This window comes from Jaculus jaculus, chromosome 12 (genome assembly GCF_020740685.1).
Source record: "Jaculus jaculus isolate mJacJac1 chromosome 12, mJacJac1.mat.Y.cur, whole genome shotgun sequence".
Lineage (NCBI taxonomy): Eukaryota > Metazoa > Chordata > Mammalia > Rodentia > Dipodidae > Jaculus > Jaculus jaculus.
This window is the reverse complement of record NC_059113.1, coordinates 68,248,697-68,269,198: the sequence shown is the minus strand read 5'-3', so window position 1 is coordinate 68,269,198 and position 20,502 is coordinate 68,248,697. Positions and strand designations below refer to the sequence as shown.

The 20,502-nt window shown below is 37.7% G+C and overlaps 1 protein-coding gene and 1 pseudogene across 1 annotated transcript in view; both read right to left on the bottom strand.

Annotated features, from left to right (window-relative positions):
* Positions 1-1,577: 1,577 nt before the first annotated feature.
* Positions 1,578-20,502, bottom strand: part of Adad1 (adenosine deaminase domain containing 1) — a 49,082-nt gene continuing 30,157 nt past the window's right edge. The window contains exons 10-12 of the mRNA XM_004667020.2: positions 15,822-16,059; positions 9,886-10,018; positions 1,578-1,698 (exon numbers count right to left, since the gene is read on the bottom strand). Of these exons, the coding sequence (XP_004667077.1) occupies positions 1,585-1,698; positions 9,886-10,018; positions 15,822-16,059 (485 nt within the window). The 3' untranslated portion in view covers positions 1,578-1,584. The remainder of the gene's footprint in view (positions 1,699-9,885; positions 10,019-15,821; positions 16,060-20,502) is intronic.
* On the bottom strand, positions 8,225-9,130 carry LOC101609898 (annotated as a pseudogene).

The following is a 20,502-nucleotide window of genomic DNA, read 5'->3' as shown; positions in this document are numbered from 1 at the left end:
TCGAGTCTATAGACAACTTGAAGTGGGTAATCTTTTTAAAATATTTTTATTTATTTGCAGAGAAACAGACAAAGAAAGTAAGTAAATATGGGTACATTAGGGCCTCTTGCTACTGCAAACAAACTTCATATGCATGTGCCACTTTGTATATTTGGTTTTTACGTGAGTACTCGGGAACTAAACCCAGGCTGTCAGGTTTTGCAGTCAAGTGCTTTTCTTTAATGCCTGAATCACCTCTCTGGCCAAAACTGGACAATATTTTAAGGCATATATGAAAATCATTTGTCAAACTATATCCTAATATAATTGAGATTTTATGTGTTTACATGTGAAGTTTGCCTTCATGAACGCTTTTGACCATATGGATGTCATCTTAGTTACTGGTTGATCAAGCATGGTGATTGGCAAATATCAGAGACTTAAAATGGCTGTTTAATTAATGGGTGAATAAACATTATTTTTACTCTTGACCTTCATTTGGGATGAGGCTAAAGTAGGGTCTCACTGTAGTCCAGGCTGTCCTGGAATTCTCTATAGTCTCAGGCTGGCCTCAAATTCACTGTGATCCTCCTACCTCTGCCTCCCACAAGTGCCTGGATTAAAGAAAGGCGTGCACTACCATGCCTGGCTTCTTCATTCTTAATTAAAAAAAAAACATATTGGCATAATGTTAGATATCATGTCTATATGAATAGATTTAAAGAAAAAAAAACAAAAGAATATGAGCTACAAAAAAGAATATAAGCTACAAAAAGGATAATGCCAAGGCTGGAAAGATGACTCAGTGGTTAAAGCACTTACTTGCAAAGTCTAAGGACCCTGGTTCAGTTCCCCAGTACCCACATGAAGCCAGGTGAACAAGTTGGCGTATGCTGGAGTTCATTCATTGTACTGGCTAGAGGCCCTGGCATGCCCCTTCTCCTCTATCTTCCTCTCTCTGTCACTCAAATAAATAAACAAAATATTTTTAAAAGGGTAACGTCTTTATTATCTATAAATAAAAAATTTAAATTTCTACATATTGAATCAGAAAATTCTTGGTTTTTTTTTCCTTTTAACTTTTATTTCTTTGTGTGTGTGAGCCCATGTGGAGGTCAAAAGACAACTTTGAGGCGTCTTTGCTCCACCTTCTTTGAGACAGGTTGTTTTGTAACTGCCAACAGCCAGACTGCAAATACAGCATCAGACAATATGGCCTATGAGCTTAGTGTCTCCTGGCCTCCCATTGTCATAGTCACCATGGCATCATAGATGTATGTGCTATGCTATGTTCAGCTTTATGCCAAATGCTGAGGAGCTGAGGAATTGAACCCAGGGGTGGAAGGCAAAGAAGCACCTTTAACTGCTGAGCCATCTCCACTGGCTCAGTTTCAAAAGTAATTCTTTTTGGAAACAAACAAGCAAATAACCCCACCAATATTTTTCAGTGTAAGCTGACATAAGTGTTTATCGATTTTTAGCAATACCTGGGCACTACTGCTGCAATGTCTTCAACTGTGAAGGATGAAATCTCCAATATTTTAAAAACATTTTTGCCAGTCAAAACACAAAACAATATTTTAATATGACATTAGGTTGTCTAACTCACATACTAAATTGTTCTATACAGGGAGATTTTACAATCCAGGAGCCATAGCCATGCTGCTGTAAGTAGGATTTCAATAACACTTTAGCTTCTTGATAGGGTCCAGACATATGCTACGGAGAGAGAATAATTAAATTACATCAAATTAGTAGATTCTGACCTATAAAAATTAAATAACCTTAGTTAATTTTATGTTATAAAAAACTAGTGAGAAACCCTTGAATTCCTATGCTAATTTTTGAACTTAAAGATTTAATTCTTAGTACTCCTAAAAGGCAATTTTGCTTTTTATCTGACATTTTAAATTATGAGTAAATACATTCCTTAAAGAAAATTTGAAAACTATATAAAAATAGTTACCTATTTCTAAAAAATACTATATATAATATCTAAATAAAATTACCAATAATATCTAAATAACTATATATGTAACCATAGCATCTAAATAAACTTACCTGTGATATCAGAAAGGATATTTTCATTTTATATAAATGAATACATAGATTGTTAAAAATCCTCCTTTACTGAAGTGTAGTTTACATACCATAAGTGGGTAGTTTGGTGTTTTGTATTATATGTACTGGGGTCACAAATAACACCACAACAACTTTAGCACCTCCAAAATCTTCTATCTGCTCATTTTGCATTCTTCCCATTGGCTCTAGCTTGAGACAATTACAAGTATTTTTGTCTCTGAATTTTTTATTTTTCTAAAAGTTTCATATAGGGCTGGAGGGATGGCTTAGCAGTTCAGGCACTTGCCGGCAAAGCCAAAGAACCCAGGTCTGATTCCCCAAGACCCACGTTAGCCAGATGCACAAGGTGGCACATGCATATGGAGTTCGTTTGCAGTGGCTAAAGGCACTGGTGCTCCCCACCCCTCTCCCCCTCTTTCTGTCAAATAAATAAATAAAAGTAAAATATTTAAAATACATTTCTTTATTAAAAAGTTTCATATAAACTGCCAGGCTAGTATGTTTTCCATTTTTATTCATGTTATTTCATGTCAATTGTTCCTTTTTATTGCATATATTCCATCTGTTCGTCAATTAGCTTATGAATACCTGTACTGTCTCCACTTTTTTTTTGTTAATTTATTTGAGAGTGACAGACACAGAGAGAAAGACAGATAGAGGGAGAGAGAGAGAATGGGCGCGCCAGGGCTTCCAGCCTCTGCAAATGAACTCCAGACGCGTGCACCCCTTGTGCATCTGGCTAACGTGGGACCTGGGGAACCGAGCCTCGAACCGGGGTCCTTAGGCTTCACAGGCAAGCGCTTAACTGCTAAGCCATCTCTCCAGCCCGTCTCCACTTTTGACTGAGCTGCTGCTGCTATAAACCTACACAAGAGTTTCATGTGAATATATTTAGTTTCTTACAGATCCCAGTGGCACTGATGGATCACATGACAATCATGCTTATTTTAAAAACAGTTTTTCAAAGTGGCTCTGTATGAGGGCTCCTTCCCACATCCTGATTATACTATTAAGGTAGGTCTTCTCCATTTTAGTAGATGTCATGGTATCGCATTGTAGTTTGACTTTTCATCTCTCTAATGGATGAGGCTGAGCATCTTTCTAAATATTTTATTTATTGGAGTGGGGGGAAGAATAGTGTGTGGGGTGGGGGAAGAAGAGGCAAATAGAATGAGCATGCCAGAGCCTCCAGCCACTGTAAATGAACTCCAGATGCATGTGCCATCTTGTGCATCTGGCTTATGGGTACTGGAGAATCAAACCTGAATCCTTAGGCTTTACAGGCAAGTGCCTTAACCACTGGACATCTTTTATGTGGTTATAATACTAGACAGACAGACAGACAAATAAAGAGAGAATCTTCCTGTAAAATTGGGTTGTCCTATTATTGAGTTTTAAGTGTTGCTTATACTCCAGATCTAAGTCTCTATCAAATGTGGCAATCTTTGATAGTACTATTTTAATTATCTTGAGGCATCATAAATTGCACCTATATAAAAACAGGGAATGTTATGTTAACATATATCAGTTAAGTGTTGTGTGTTCTGAGTGCTCCATTGATTGGCTGTTCTTCCAGTCTTTTTCTCTTTACTCAGTCCTCCCCATTCTCCAAAATACAATATTCAAATTAAGCCAATCAATAACCCTATACCTAGAAATTATTACGCTTAATGAGAGAGCTTGTGAAAAGTTGAGATAGGCCAAGGTAGGCCTCTTGCACCAGTTAGCCAGGTTGTGAACACAAAGAAAAAGGTTGTTTTTTGAGACAAGCCAAGGATAGCCTACAATTTGCAATCCTTCTACCTTACCCTCCAATGTTCTATGACTACAAGCATGCATCACTAAGCTTGGCAAGAAAAATGTCAAAGGTTTCCTCTAGTGAAGACATGAACGGTAAGAAAACAAAACCACTTCTCTGCCAATAGGGAGACAACAGAAATCTGGATAGAATTTGTGTCCTTAAAATAAATCCTAATCCAAGGGCTGGGGACTCTAAGGATGCTGAGAGGTGAGGAAGCTACAGCTGGAAAGTGTGAAACTAGCAGACAGTGGTTCATGAGGTTTATGGAAAGACACCTTCTCCATAAAAGTGTGAGGTGAGGGGGATTGGAGAAGATTGCTTAGTGGTTAAGGTGTTTGCCTGCAAAGCCAAAGAACCCCAGTTCAATTCCCCAGGACTCACATAAGCCAGATACACATGGAGGCACATGCATCTGGAATTTGTTCACAGATGCACAAGGTGATACAAGTGCACAAGGTCGTACATGTGCATGTCTGGAGTTCAATTTTAGTGGCTGTAGGCCCTAGCACTCCAATATTCATCCCTGACCCCCGCATAAAAAAGGCTAGCCTTTTGGGCTTGCCTCAAATTTTATATATATATATATACATACATACACATACACATACATTTTTTAAAAATTATGGGCAGAAGTACCTTGATGGGAGTTGATAAAGGTACTCTCAGAAGCCATTGTCAAGGGTCATCAATAGTCTTAACCAGAGGTGGACCCTGTGAGCTATACAACTGACCATCCAGGTAAGATGTGCCTACTGGTACAATATGGCATGTCTATTATGGGGGTCATAGGCCCTGAGAGGTGAAGGGAGCTACTACTATTGCTTGGCTAAATAGATGCATTGTATTCAACAAGTTGTACTCTAAATATTTATGTTTATGCTCATAGAATAGTGCTACTCTCACTTTTGTTTACAGAGCAGCTGTTTTTTTTTTTTTTTCATTTTTCTTTCTTTCTTTTTGGCAGTTGGTGGTGAGTACTGGGGAGACTGAAAACTCATTAAAGTGTTGAGAAGAGTGATAGCTGAGTGCTCAGCACTAAATGAGACGTCTCTTATCACCTCCTCCAAGACTTAAGGAACACTGGAAGAGATGGCTAAAAGAATGTAAGAGCCATAGGATGAAGAGGGTTGGCTTGGAATGTTGTGTTCTGGACAGGAATTGGCTGTTGCATTCATGACTTAACAACAATTGTGTTTACCTGAACAAGACATGCACAATATTGGACCCATCAACATGTCATCATGCATGGAGGAGGAGGGCAAAAAGAGAAAATATGACATCAAAATAAAGTGATGGGCTGGGTTGATGGTTCAGCAACTAAAGGCACTTGTTTACAAAGTCTGCTGGCTCAGGTTCAATTCCCCAGTATCCACATAAAGTCAGATGCACAAAGTGGTGCATGAGTCCAGAGTTCATTTGTAGCACCATGAGGCCCTGGCACACCCATACTCTTAATTCTGTCTCTGATCACAAATTTTTATAAAGTAAAAATAAAATAAAGGGGACCAATTGTAAAGAAGTAGTTCAGTGGAATAGGGGTGGGAGTGGAACAAAAGAAACAATAGGATGAGATTATGGATAAGAAGACATAATGGGGACTAGAGAGAGAGCTCAGTTGTTAAGTATGCTTCCTATGCAAGCATGAGGGCATGAGACTGCCTGAGTTTGAATTTCCAGAATCCATGTTAAACAGTTGGGTGTAGCCATGAGCTCCTGTAATCCCAATCCCATAGGGCAGTAGAGACCTGAGAATCTCAGCCTTGCAGGAAAAAGGGCAAGTTCTGAGATCAGAAAGAGACTGGATCAAACAAAAATGGTGGAAGAGCATGAGTGTACTCTGCCATAGGCATGGGGTGCCACAAGGACGGACACACACACACACACACACACACACACACACACACCCCTGTATGAAAACTGTCAATAAAAAAGCAGAACAAAATAAAGTGGCTATATATAGCTAAGTGGGTTTATGTTTAGGTCTCTGTCTTATTGTCTGTTTTTGTGATGAAGCTCTGTGGTATAACTTGAAATAAAGTATGGTGATATTTCTAGCATTACATCAGGATTGCTTTGGCTATCTGGAATCTTTTGGGTTTCTGTACGGATATGAAGATAGTTCAATTTCTGTGAGGAATGATGCTGGGAGTTTGATATGAAATTGCACTGAATTGTAGATTACTTTTAGTAGGCTAGTAAATTTCATAATGTTAATTCTTCCAATCCATAAACATAGGAAGTCTTTCCATCTTTAAGCATCTTCAATTTCTTTCTTCAGTGTTGTCAAGTTTTCATGGAAGGGTCTTTCACTTTGGTTAGGTTTATTTCAAGTTTTTTGTTAGGCAATTGTGATTGTTTCCTTGATTTCTTTCCTAGCATGTTTATTATTGGCAGGTAAAAAGGCTACTTTATTTTGTACATTAATTTTCTATCCCACAACTTTGCTGAAAATGTTTATCATCTCTAAGAGTTTTCTGACAGGGTCTTTAGGGTCTCCTTTGCATGGAATTATCATCTATAAGTAAGGATATTTGACTTTTCTATTTCTATCCATTTATTTCCTTTTCTTGCCTTATTGCTTTAAAGACTTCAAAGTCTAAATTCAAGTCCAAAGACTTATTGAATAAGAGTAGAAAAGGTAGACACCCCTGTCTTTTTCCTGATGTTAGAAGAAATGCTTCGAGTTTTTGTTCTCCACTTAGTATAATGTTAGATATAGGTCTGTTTTATGTAGCCCTTTTTGTTAAGATATGTTCTGTCCATTCCTCATCTTCTTAGAGCTTATTAGGCCCTTTCTGCATCTACTGAGATGGCCATGTGATACCTGTTCTGATTCCATTCATGTGATGATTTATTGATTTGCATATGTTGAACCATTCCTGCATCTCTGTGAAGCTAACTTGATCATGATAAGTGATCTTTGGATAAAAATACACAACAGTTTTAGATGTTCTTTCTCTGAGTTTCAGCTATATCCAGAGTTTTGAAGAGATGTTTTTCACACACTTTTAGATTTACACTTGTGGCTTTAAATTTTTTAAAATATTTCATTTTTATTTATTTATTTGAGAGAGAGTACAAGGCAGAGGAAGAGAGAGAGAGAACAGGTGCACCAGGGCTTCCAGCCCACTGAAAACGAACTCCAGATACATGCACCACCTTGTGCATCTGGCTTACGTGGGTCCTAGTGAATTGAACCTATATCTTTTGCCTTAACCACTAAACAATCTCTCCAACCCTTTTTTATTTTTAGTTTATTATTTATTTGCAAGGTGTCGGGGGATGGATGTACCAGGGTCTCTTGCCTCTGAAAGCAAACTCCAGGTGCATGGGCATGTGCTTCTTTATGCATCTAACATTTTTTTTTTAGAACTACTAGTAAATCTACTCAAACGAAAGAAGTTTAAATGTTACAGAAATGAAAAATATTAGAAATCTATATATAATAAAAAGTGAATATAAATTAGCCAAATCCATGGACATTTCCAGTTAAACATTCATACACATATATAATCACCTTTTCTCTTTATATAAGGATACAGTAAGCATACAAATATAATATGAAGTTTCTGGCAAAAAAAAAAAAACAGAGCCACTAAAAATATTCTCAAGTTCAAAAATGGTGTGGGACATATTTCAATAACAGGACCCTTTATGAATGTTAAAACTCTTGATTTAATTCCATGATATTATTATGCCAGAAACACTGGGTCTTCTTTTTTTTTTAAAAAAAAAAAAGAAATACTGGTATAACAATATGTTGACTTAATAATTAAGGCATTTTATAGACTTAGTATCAGTGTGGACTAAAACAATTTTTTTTACTGATTATTTACTATGATGCTTTAAACTTTCTTTTCAACAGAAGTAGCTGCAGACATTGAAGCGTCATATATATGTGTGTATATGTGTGTATATGTGTGTGTGTGTATGTATATATATATATATATACACACATATATATGCATATATATATATGTATATATGTTACAATAAAATTAATGATTGGTTTTTGTGGTTCCTAGTAGTAAGTCCTGTCTTATTTTCTCACATAGTATAAATTGCAGCTTCACACAGGGTTGCATGAAGACCCAGCAGTTCTCACACCATGCTGCACATACCCATAGAAACTGATGCAGCATAAGCAATCAGCCTCCTGGTACATGGTCAGCTCAGGGATGCTGAAACTGCTCCTTTTGGCTATCTTTCCATTTCAGTGTGAAGTAGATTGTTAGGGTTTCATTAGTAGTTTCATCATGAGGCTTTTAAAAGGAAAAAAAAATGATTTGATTTCTTCCCAGTCCACAGTTCTCAGAAGAGACCTATATTTGGTGATGTTTTCAGTAACTAAAAGGTCTGTAGTAGATGAAATTTCTCAATGCAACTGTAATAAATAAGCATCTACATCCTTAGCTATATTACTAGTATATACTGGAACCAAAGTAAGATGGTTTTCCTGTTCCTATAATCTACTTAATTGTTGCTTCAAAATTTTAATATTTCCATCATTCATAATTTCTGGTTTTGGATGGTAGTTCTGACCACCATCTTTTTATTACTGCCAGTTTAAACCAACTACTACATATTCTTCAAATTTGCTCTTTAGTAATGACTTTACTAGAGGCAACAAGTCTACACAGCAACCAAATGAGACATATTGCTTTTCTCCCTGTAAACTATTAGTTCAAACAGGAAGACAATCCACCACAACTCCAAGACCTTCTACCCTCACCAAAAACAGGCAACAAGTTCATTTATACTTCTCCTTTTCCAGAAAGTTAATGCTACATTTAATCTCAAATTCCTGCTGAATAAAACTTGGGCCATTGTTTCATGGTCCTGAGAACCCTCAGGAAAAAAAAAAAAAAAAGCCACTGCATTTTGATGATGGGTTTTCTGTTGTGAAGAACCAGAATCACTAGAGTTAATCTACTATCACGGTGTAATTTTTCAGACATAAGCCCATTCATTTTCTTTATTTGCCATGTCACAGTCCCCACTTTTAAGGGACTGTTTATTTCTGTAACAGGGATTTAGAAATGGGTGATGACCTTTCTTTCTGCAACAGATCACTTTTTGTACTTTATCTGGACTTTGCACAACTTGTCCAACTACTTATGTAAGCAGCCAATTGTTATGGAGATTTCTTAACCTCCTTCATGTTCTTATTAGTGAAATTAGAGATCCTCTTTCTAGGAAGATCAATGGAATGATCCTCAATGTTATTACAGGAGTTCTGTTTTTAACACTGTTGGTTTTAGATGTCATAATCTCTTAAATACCAGTGCCTCAGCCCAACCATGACACTGACCAGCTGCGCCTGTAGCCTAGAGTGTCCCTCCAGTCTTCAGGATCACTGTCTGCCTCCTTTCAGACAGTGTTTCCAATTGGCCTGAAGCTCACCAATTAGGTTACACTGGTTGTTTCCCTTACCCAACTATGGAATTACAGGTGTTTGTCACAACACTAAATATACACACTGGGGATCCTACTTGTTATTTCCAACTAAGAACTCTTAATATTCTATATAGCTAACATAATGTCACACACAGAAACGTTTTATTACCATTTTGTTTTTCTGAGTTTAACATAAAAGGTGTTGGGCTATCAAAAGTATGTATTATCAAAGTAAGTATAAACACCAAACTGTGGTGGCCTTTTTAAGTGATAACACTTATTTCCATATCTAATTTCTTATATATTTACTTAAACTTAATCTCACTACTACATGGTAGTAGCTTATCCTAAAAAATATTCAACAAGAGCCAGGCATGGTGGCACACACCTTTAATCCCAGCACTCAGGAAGCAGAGGAAGGAGGATTGCCATGAGTTAGAGGCCAGCCAGAGACTACATAGTGAATTCCAGGTCAGCCTGGACCAGAATGAGGCCTTACCTAGAAAAACAAAACAACAACAACAAAAAATTCAACACATCTTTACTATGAAAAATCTTCATACAGTTACTACATTGTTTTTTTAATTTTACTTCTGATCATGTTCATCCTTTTATAAGGACCTTACCTTAGCTGCATGATATGACCTAGCTTCAAGTAAATCATCATTTTTAGCTTCCTTGGCAAGGAGATTAAATCGACTTAACATTGCAGCCTTACAAAGCCGACTTGCCATTGACATACCACTTTTAAATGGGGAACTAAAATAGAAAGAAAGGAGACATTCCATAATCATTATTTAATGATTTATATCAGCAATTTTATGGATTAAAGTATATACACATACTGTTAGTTTTTAGTTAGGTGTAATGCATGTGATAAAACTTCGTTTTAGGGCTGGAGAGATAGCTTAGCAGTTAAGCACTTGCCTGTGAAGCCTAAGGACCCCGGTTCGAGGCTCGATTCCCCAGGACCTACATAAGCCAGATGCACAAGGTGGGCATGTATCTGGAGTTCGTTTGCAGTGGCTAGAGGCCCTGGTGTGCCCATTTTCTCTCCCTCCTTCTCCCTCTCTGCCTCTTTCTCTCTCTGTCACTCTCAAATAAATAATAAACAAAAACATTGTCTTACAAAAAGCATTCAATGCTTTCTGAAGAGAAATATCTTATGTTAGCTTAAGTTATTAAAGCTTTACACCAAAAGTTAGCAAAGAAGATTGATAGCCAAACACTTGTGTTCTTACTCTATAGTGACGTACATTAAAATAGTGGTTTCTCAGGATTGACTGGAATGAATGCTTTCTAGAATGATGAAAACTGATATATTTTGACTGAAGGAATGGGTAACATAGATATATACATATATTAAATCTCATGAAACTGTACATTGAATTATTTGCAAACCAACTAACATTAAAAATGTAACAGGACTTGGGGCTGGAGAGATGGCTGAACAGTTAAGGATGTTGCCTGCAAAGCCAGTGGATCCTAGTTCAACTCTCCAGGACCCATGTAAGCCAGATGCACAAGGGAGGCACATGCATCTGGAGTTCATTTGCCATGGCTGGAGGCCGTGGCATGCCCATTCTCTCTTTCTCTTTCTCTATCTCTCTGCCTCTTTTTATCTCTCAAATAAATAAATAAAAATATTTTAAAAACATAATAGGATTGGAGAGATGGCTGTCATGGTTTGTTTCAGATGTCCCCCATAAACGTAGGTATTCTGAATGCTAGGTTCCCGGTTGATGGAGATTTGGGAATTAATGCCTCCTTGAGGCAGTCTATTGTTTGGGGTGAGCTTATGGGTGTTATGGCCAATTTTCCCTTGCTAGTGTTTGGCACACTCTCCTGTTGCTATTGTCCACCTTATATTGACCAGGGAGTGATGTCCCCCCTGCTCATGCCATCGTTTCCCTCTGCCATCATGGAGCTTCCCCTCAATCCTGTAAGCCAAAATAAAACTTTTTTTTCCCCAAAAGCTGCTCTTGGTTGGGTGATTTCTGCCAGCAATGCAAACCTGACTATAACAAAGGCTTAACAGATAAGGTACTTGCCTACAAAGCCTAAGAACCCAGGTTTGAGTCCCCAGTGCCCACATAAGCCAGAAGTACCAGGTGGCACATGTGTCTATTCATTTGCAGTAGCTAGAGGCTCTGGTGAACCCATTCTCTCAAATAAATAAAATATTTTATAAGAAATATTAACAGGAGCTCAGTGGCTCAGCAGTTAAGACACTTCTCTGCAAAGCCTAATGACCTAGGTTCAATTCTTCAGTACCTACATGAAGCCAGATGTAAAATGTTTTACTGCAGTGGCTAGAAGCCCTGGTGCACCCAGTCTTTTTGAATTTTTGTCTCTCTCTGCTTGCAAATAAGTAAGTAAATAAATGAATGAATAAAAGTAAGATGAGGTATGGTGATGCCTGTTTCCTAAAAGAAAGACAGATTTCTGCCCGAGTACTTGATGACTCACCAAAGGTTAGTAGTAAGACCCTACTGGTGATGACACCTTATGTGGTTGACACGTAACGTAGAATAGCATGGCTGGAAGCTGGAAGAGTCAGTCCCCAGACAGTTAGCATGTCTAGTGCCAGAAGGTGCCACATGGGCGACTGGGGGAAAATGACCAATATCTGTTCAAGCAACTCATGGTCTAACCTACTTAGCAGCAAATAACCTGTTGTGATGCCCACACAAGTGCAGTAGTGGCAGACAGTCATGGTGGAGCACCAACTACTCTTCATTCGGCTAACTGATCCCCTCAGTGTTACGGGACCCATACCTGGAGCTGGGAAACAAGTCAGAACCATATCCAAACATAAGCCTGCTCTTCATTATCAAGCTACCATCAATCATGGGGTACAAGAGGGCCTACACCTATTAAATTCTCTATTTAAAAAGTAAGGGTTATCTCATTTGTTCTGGTGCTAACTTACTCTCCGTTGGAGAATCTGCTTCTCTTTTTCAGATAGATGTAGATCCCAAGGAGAGAGCCACCCCACCATACCTCAAAAGGGCACCAGCTGAAACTAAGAAAAATTGGCAAACCAAGCAACAGTGCTGTTTTCCTGGTGAACTGGGTACCAGCACAAAGATGAAGGAGACCAACACAGAGAAAATCAACTCCTACCAAATCAGAGAGCCAGAAACCCAGAGACCCCCAATACCTCATCACTGAAGCAGACCAAAAATGAACCCAACATGGCTCAGAGAAATTTTGCAGACAAGGGGGCGGAAAGTATGTCAGAGCCACATGTTGGGTCATGATATGCATACATTTATCCTACCCATCACTGTAGGCTAACTCCACAATGCATGACCCATATACCTCAACAAGGAGGGGCCAAGGGGAGGGGGTAAGTCATAGGTGAGCCTAATAATGGTACCAAACTGACTGTATTTGCTGAACACAAAACTAATTAATAAAAAAAAAAATTTTTAAGTAACATGAGGTAGGAAGCTGGGCTATTACTCAGTTGCCAGAGTGCTTGGCTTGCATGCATGGGGCCCTGGTTTAATCCCAAACATCAAAAATGTAAGTGAACAGGGCTGGAGAGATGGCTTAGCGGTTAAGCGCTTGCCTGTGAAGCCTAAGGACCCCGGTTCGAGGCTCGGTTCCCCAGGTCCCACGTTAGCCAGATGCACAAGGGGGCGCACGCGTCTGGAGTTCGTTTGCAGAGGCTGGAAGCCCTGGCGCGCCCATTCTCTCTCTCTCCCTCTATCTGTCTTTCTCTCTGTATCTGTCGCTCTCAAATAAATAAATTAAAAAAAAAAATGTAAGTGAACAAATAAATAAATAAAATGTTTAAAAAGCATAAAACAGGACTGGAGGGATTGCTTAGTGGTTAAGGCATTTGTCTGAAAAGCCAAAGGACCCAGGTTTGATTCCCCAGGACCCATGTTAGCCAGATGCACAAGGGGGCACACGTGTCTGTAGTTCATTTGCAGTAGCTGGAGGCCCTGGTGCGCCCATTCATTCTCTCTCTCTCCCTCTTTCTCTGTCAAATAAATAAATGAAAATAAAATATTTAAAAAGCATAAAACAATGTCCCAACCCTTCATACATGTGTATGCATGTACATATACAAGTATGCATAAACTTGTTTCTAATAAAAGTGCACGAATGTTTTTTCTACTCAACTTTTCTCCCTCATTTTATCTTTTCATTAGTTGCTTCAGTGACAGATTATTTTATTTTTTTGCATGCATATATGTACATGGTACACATGTGTGAATGCATGGTTGCATGACTGTGGATACAGATGTTTATGCATTTGGAAGCCAGAGGTCAAAGTCAGGTATCTTCCTCAAGTTTACTTCACCTTATTTTCTGAGGCAGGGTTTCACTGAACTTGGTGCTCAATGACTAGACTAGCAAGACAGCAAATCATGGAAATCCTTTCTTCACCTCCCTCTCTTGGCAGTAACAGATAAACATATGAGTGCTGAGAATGAGAACTTATGCTTATGCTTCCACAACAACTTTTACAGAGTCAATCTCCCTAGCCCTAGATTATTAAAACTGTGTTTACCCTTCATTCCTCCTGATTTCTACATTCTTTACAGTGTCAGTTTTCAGATTCCCCATAAGCAGGTGTGGTTGCTCTATTTCTATTAGGATTGTGCAAGCATTATGATATGTTTTGGTGAACACAAGAGACAATGTGCCAGTCTGAATCCAGACCTTTGGGGACATTTAATTTTGTCTTGTTATGCCATTTTAAAATGTTTGACAAAAATGTTAGTTTTGTTTGAACATGTGTGGTTGATTTTATTACATGATCCAAAGCATAGTGTGTCTGTCCTATTTAATATGTGTAACTCTTTTCACACCAATAAATAAAAGTATGTCCTTCCAACAGAAAGACATATTAATCATTTTAAACTTTTAATATTATGCATTGCTCATTATAAATGTAAGTTTACACAATTAGGAGGGTTTTAGTTTTATCTGATATTACATGACAGGGATATTACAAAGAATTATTTAGAAGAAAGAGAGATTATAGTTAAAACAATGAGTATGGAAATAAGATGTATAGATCAGAATACCAGCTTATATCTCTTTTGGGTGACTTCAGGCAAAATACTGAAAAAAGCACCTTGCCTACTAGGGTAGGACTATTCTAATAGAAGACAGTACATTACAATAGTTCTCATACTTCAGTGTTAAATTTGGAATAGCATACAAACAAAATGCAGATTCATTAGTCCCAGATCTAGAAATTCATATTTAGTAGAAAAATTATATGATAGTAATTCTAATGGTTGCAAAATGACAATTGGATAAACATGGGTTTTGGAGCCAGATTCCTTGAGTTTGAATGCTAGCTTCCCCATTTACTATGTAATTTTCAGTAAACTATATAAGCTACAAGGCCTAGTTTCTCATTAGAAAAAATAAAAAGTTTTTAAGCTGGGTGTGATGGCGCATACCTTTAATCCCAGCACTCAAGAAGCAGAGGCATGAGGAGGATCTCTGTGAGTTCAAGGCCACTCTGAAACTACATAGTGAATTCCAGGTCAGCCTTGGCTACAGCAAGACCCTATCTCGAAAAATAAAAACAAAACAAAACAAAACAAAACAAAAAGTTTTTAATTAGTATGATGCCTGAAACATACTCAGCAACTACTGCTCAGAATTCAAGAAATGATATCTTAGGACTTCCGGTCAAGATGGCGACTGCCTAGCTGCACTACAAACAACAAGGGGAAAAAAAGATAGATGCAGATCCTAAGAAGAGAGCTGCCCCAACATACCTCAAAAAGGGCCCAACTGAAACTAAGGACAACTGGCGAAATAAGCAAGGGTGATGTTTTCCTGTGAACCGGATACCAGCACAAAGGGGAAGGAGATCAACGCAGAGAAAAATCAACTCCTACCAAATCAGAGAGCCAAAGCCTCAGAGGCCCCCAACACCTCAGCACTGAAGCAGACCAAAAATGAACCCAACATGGCTCAGGGAAATCTTGCGGAAGAGGGGGCGGAAAGAATGTCAGAGTTACATGTTGGGTCATGATTTGCAGAGACATTTATCATACTAATAACTGGGGGCTAACTCCACAATGCACGACCCATTTTCATTAACAAGGAGGGTCTAATGGGAGGGGGTAGATCACAGATGAGCCTAAATAATGGTACCAAACTGCCTGTATTCACTGAAATGAAAACTAATAAATTAAATTTAAAAAAAAAAATCTAAAAAAAAAATAAAAAAAATGATATCTTAAATTGCTAGGGTAAAAAATGGCAATAACATGTCTTCTGTTGTTTAATATGTGATTTTTAAAAAGAAAGTATTTCTTGGGCTGGAGAGATGGCTTAGCGGTTAAGCGCTTGCCTGTGAAGCCTAAGGACCCCGGTTCGAGGCTCAGTTCCCCAGGTCCCACGTTAGCCAGATGCACAAGGGGGCGCACGCGTCTGGAGTTCGTTTGCAGAGGCTGGAAGCCCTGGCGCACCCATTCTCTCTCTCTCCCTCTATCTGTCTTTCTCTCTGTGTCTGTCGCTCTCAAATAAATAAATAAAAAATTTAAAAAAAAAAAAAAAAAAAGAAAGTATTTCTTACCTTTCAGTGATCTTCCCACTTAGGCCATCCACAATCTCCAAAGAATTATCCCCTTGTGCCCAATTCACACTCAATGATTTATGGTCCAAGTTTACTTGAAGTGGGTATACAGAGGGCACTAGGCTAATGTGAGGTCTATTGACCAAGTAAAACATAGGAAGTTTTGAGGTAAGTGCATCATCAACACGTTGGTTTATTGCAATTTCTAAGCCTCTAGTATCACTACAATTCCCATCACCTAGAAAGCAAAACCAAAACACATTCAGAAATGCAGTCAAAAGAAGAGACTGTCAAAAAACAAGAATAAATAACACATGATAGTCCAAAGTCCTTGGCAGCTACTTCTACATACTTTACCAGATCAGAACAAGGTAATGACAGGCTCGTTTTCATTTTAAAAGACTCTTACACAAAAAATAATGAATTAAGTGTAGTGAATAAAGTACAGAGCCAAGGAGCTGGAGAGATGGCTTAGCTGTTAAGGCACTTGCCTACAAGGCCAAAGGACCCAGGTTCAACTCCCCAGGACCCACATAAGCCAGATGCACAAGGTCGTACATGCATTTGGAGTTTGTTTGCAGCAGCTAGAGGCCCTGGCATGCTCTCTCTCTCTCTCTCTCTCTCTCTCTCTCAAATAAATAAATAAATAAAAACTTTTTGGAAAAGTACAGAGCCAGTGCTGGCCCAGAAGGAAAATATTTTATAGGGTTCTCTAGTGAGGACTGGCTCATTCTGTCTTGACAGCATGATATCAGCATACAACATGTAAGTCTGACTGTTGGTGAAAGTAACTTTCCCCTATGTAACAGCCATTTGTTACAACTGCCCCAGGACCACAATGTTACAATTTCACAATACAAAGTAAAATAATGACCTTTTTTTTTTTTAAATTGTGGCAATAGAAAAAAAAAAACACTGAATTTTCACAATATTGAAGATATATCAAAATATACAATATTACTCATATAAAATAGTTGAGCTATTTAAAAAGAAACATTCATCTTTAAAAATAATTTAAAGCAGATCTCTTTCTGCCTTATATTCTCATTAAATAATCTATACTGTTAGACATATCTTACAAATAATGTTTTATCTCCACATTAGGGGATGTACTGAAAAGCTGATGAGGACTTACATTTGTAATAACTATCTAGAGGCATTAGGTCCCCAAAGCAGGTGAGTAGTTCTCAGCACCCTTTATCTAAATATTTTCTTGAGAGCGGGGCATGGTGGCGCACGCCTTTAATCCCAGCACTTGGGAGGCAGAGGTAGGAGGATCGCCATGAGTTCAAGGCCACCTTGAGACTACAGAGTTAATTCCAGGTCAGCCTAGACCAGAGTGAGACCCTACCTCAAAAAAAACAAAACAACAACAACAACAACAACAAAAAATATTTTCTTGAATATTCAATCAAGAGTAACAGACAAGGGCTGGAGAGATGGTTTAGCGGTTAAGCGCTCGCCTGTGAAGCCTAAGGACCCCGGTTCGAGGCTTGGTTCCCCAGGTCCCACGTTAGCCAGATGCACAAGGGGGCGCACTCATCTGGAGTTCCTTTGCAGAGGCTGGAAGCCCTGGCGCGCCCATTCTCTCTCTCTCTCCCTCTATCTGTCTTTCTCTCTGTCTCTGTCGCTCTCAAATAAATAAATAAAATATTAAAAAAAAAAAAGAGTAACAGACAAATGAAGGCTAGATGGCTAGTCAGATTAAACAGGTACAGACAAAAGTTAAAGAAAAATAAGGTCTGACATAGTTACAAAATCTATAATGTAAAGAAGACATGAATTTAAAGCCAGACATAATGTACTCATTAAATATTACAAATTGATTACAAACATTGAAACATTTGGGAAAGGAAAAAACCCTACAACTCAAACTCCTCTTAGGATTCCTTAATATCAATTTGTTTCACTAGATGTTTTGGCAAAAAGCATTAAAGCTAACTTAAAAAAAATAAAATAAAGCCAATTAATATATTACTGGCCATTTTACTCTTTTCCTTTATATAGGAATGTTCTCATTATTTGCCATATCTGAAATATACTCCTTGTAACTTGAGACTTGTCCCTAGAAAAATATTTCTAAAATGATATAATTATATCATGTGTTTTTTTGTTTGTTTGTTTGTTTTTTGGTTTTTATTCTTTTTGGTTTTCTGAGGGATGGCTGACCTGGAATTCACTATGTAGTCTCAGGGTGGCCTCAAACTCACAGCAATCCTCCTATCTGTCTCCCAAGTCCTGGGATTAAAGAAGTGCACCACCACACCCAGCTATATCATGTAAATTTGATATGATTCATTCAAAATGACCTTAAATAACATTAAACTCAAAGGTTAAAGGCAAATGTTAAACTTCATCAAACACCATCTAGGAGACCTGCTCTAACAGCAATGTGTACACAAAAAAAATCTATCATACACAGCAATGTGAGAAATTATGGGCTGGATTTGGGGCTAGGCTCTGCCAATAAGCAAGATGAACAACACTGAGAAATGATTTACTAATATTCTGAACCTTGTAATACTGAGAAAAAAAGAGAAAGAAGTGATTAATACAAACTCTAATGTTATCACTCTTTGGTTAAATTTCAAGAATTATGTTGAAAATCAATTCCTTCACGAGGAGGGAATCAAGGTTTGGTGTTCTCTGCATTACACTTCTATAATTCAAATTAGTATGTGAGAAGGACTCTAGATAGAAAAACCTCTGGATAATATTCTTCAACATACTGAGACAGATGAACTTATTTTAATAGTGACTATAAAATGTTTAAGATTTGATATACCTTTGAATCTTGAAAAAAATAAATCCAGCATGTTTTAAATATCTAAGCAAAGTAGATTGTTTTCTACTTAAGGAATAGTAAATGCCTTACTTATTTACTTATTTTGAGACAGAACCTTGCCATATATCCTAGGCTGGCTTCCAATCTGTGATCTTCCTTCCTTGGCTTCCCAAGTGCTGAGATTTCTGGCATGTGGCAGTATACACCCTTTTAGTACAAACTTAAACATTTAATTATTTTGTTGTGTTTTTATGGTGCTGGGAATTGAACCCAGGCTGATGCTAAGCATATGTTTTACCACTAAGCAACATTTCTAGCCCTATATTTTAAATTTTAAAAGGAAAGGAAAAAGATTACCACAATAAAAATGTAAAAATGAAAATTTGTAAACTATCCACAGCATACAATTAATTTCTGCAAGCTTTTTAAAAAATAAAGATTTAAAATATATTCTTTGCATTCTCATTCTGCTAACACAGATCTTGAAGAGTCAATATAAAGATACAAATGTTTTATAAAAGAAGAAAATAGGGGATAAAACCACCTTCAAAGAATTAGACTTAACCTTTTTGCCACTTAATGCAGAACTAGAGGGAAGCAAATATAAATTAAATTTAAGGAAGAAGTCCATAAAAATTATGGATACTTGATTAATAAAATGCGTTATCTTCACATTTACATTTCACATTGCTATATGCTTTTCAACAAGGCTTGATGAGCCTTTTTCCAACACAGCATAAGAGATGTGTCCATATATTAGATAAGAAGTTGTAGCCTGTAACTAATAAAGTTCAATTAACTCTCAAGTTCTTTCAGATATCTGAATCACTCTTAGTAAATAGACAATTTACATGAGTATTGCTTAAAATGTGAGCCATTAAGCCACTTGTACCAAAGTAAATTGATTATATTCTTTCAAAACATTTAAAAAAAATTTTGTGTTATGCATGTTAGTGTGTGTGAGTGCAAGATGCATGTGCCATGGCACATGTGTAGAGGTCAGAGAACAAATTTTGGTTCAGTTCTTACAAGGCAGGATTTCTCTCTCTCTGGATTCCAGCTCTGCTATTGTTCTTTGCTGTGTTCATCATAAGCATTCAGGAAATTCTACTGTGTCTCTCTCCCATCTCACATCAGTGTTCTTGGATTGCAGGAGCCCCACCATGGCTTCCAGTTTTTTATGTGGGGTCTAAGGATTGAGCTCTTTATCCACTGAACCAACTCCCTAGCCTTGGGGATGCTCTTTTAAAATGTATGTTCCTGGGTTTCATATTAGAGATATCAAGAGTTCCAGAACTCTGGGTATCTCACACTTAAAAGTACAATGTTATTTTAAGTCATACAGACATAGATTACCAATTACTTAGCTTCAGATGAGTCATTCTCACAAAGAAATCACAAGATAAAAAAGCAGAATAATTTACAAAGTCCTATTTTTTTATTGTCTGTGTCCTACACATTGCTAGGTACATGATGATGACTACAGTGTTTTTTGCCCCTATCAGAAACAACTATGTAAACTAATATGTAAAGGAATAAATGTTCATCTTTTAAGAAACTAGCTTTTGTATGGTGTTGTACTGTACAAATGATAGATTTTAAGTGACTTTTAGGAGCATGTGTATACATGTACAATGTGTGCACACTGCACACAGAGACCAGTGGAGAATGTTGGTGTCCTCCCTGCTACTACTTTTTCCTTGACACATGATCTTTTACCGAACCCAGAGCTATCATTTTTTGCTAGACTGTCTGACCAGTGAGTCCCAGTTGATTCTCTGTCTATGTCACCTTGCACAGGACTGGGGTTCCAGGTATGAACATGGCCACTCCCAACTTTTTATGTGGTTACTATTTATCAACCTTAGGCCCTCTCAGGTCTTCATGCTTGTAAGG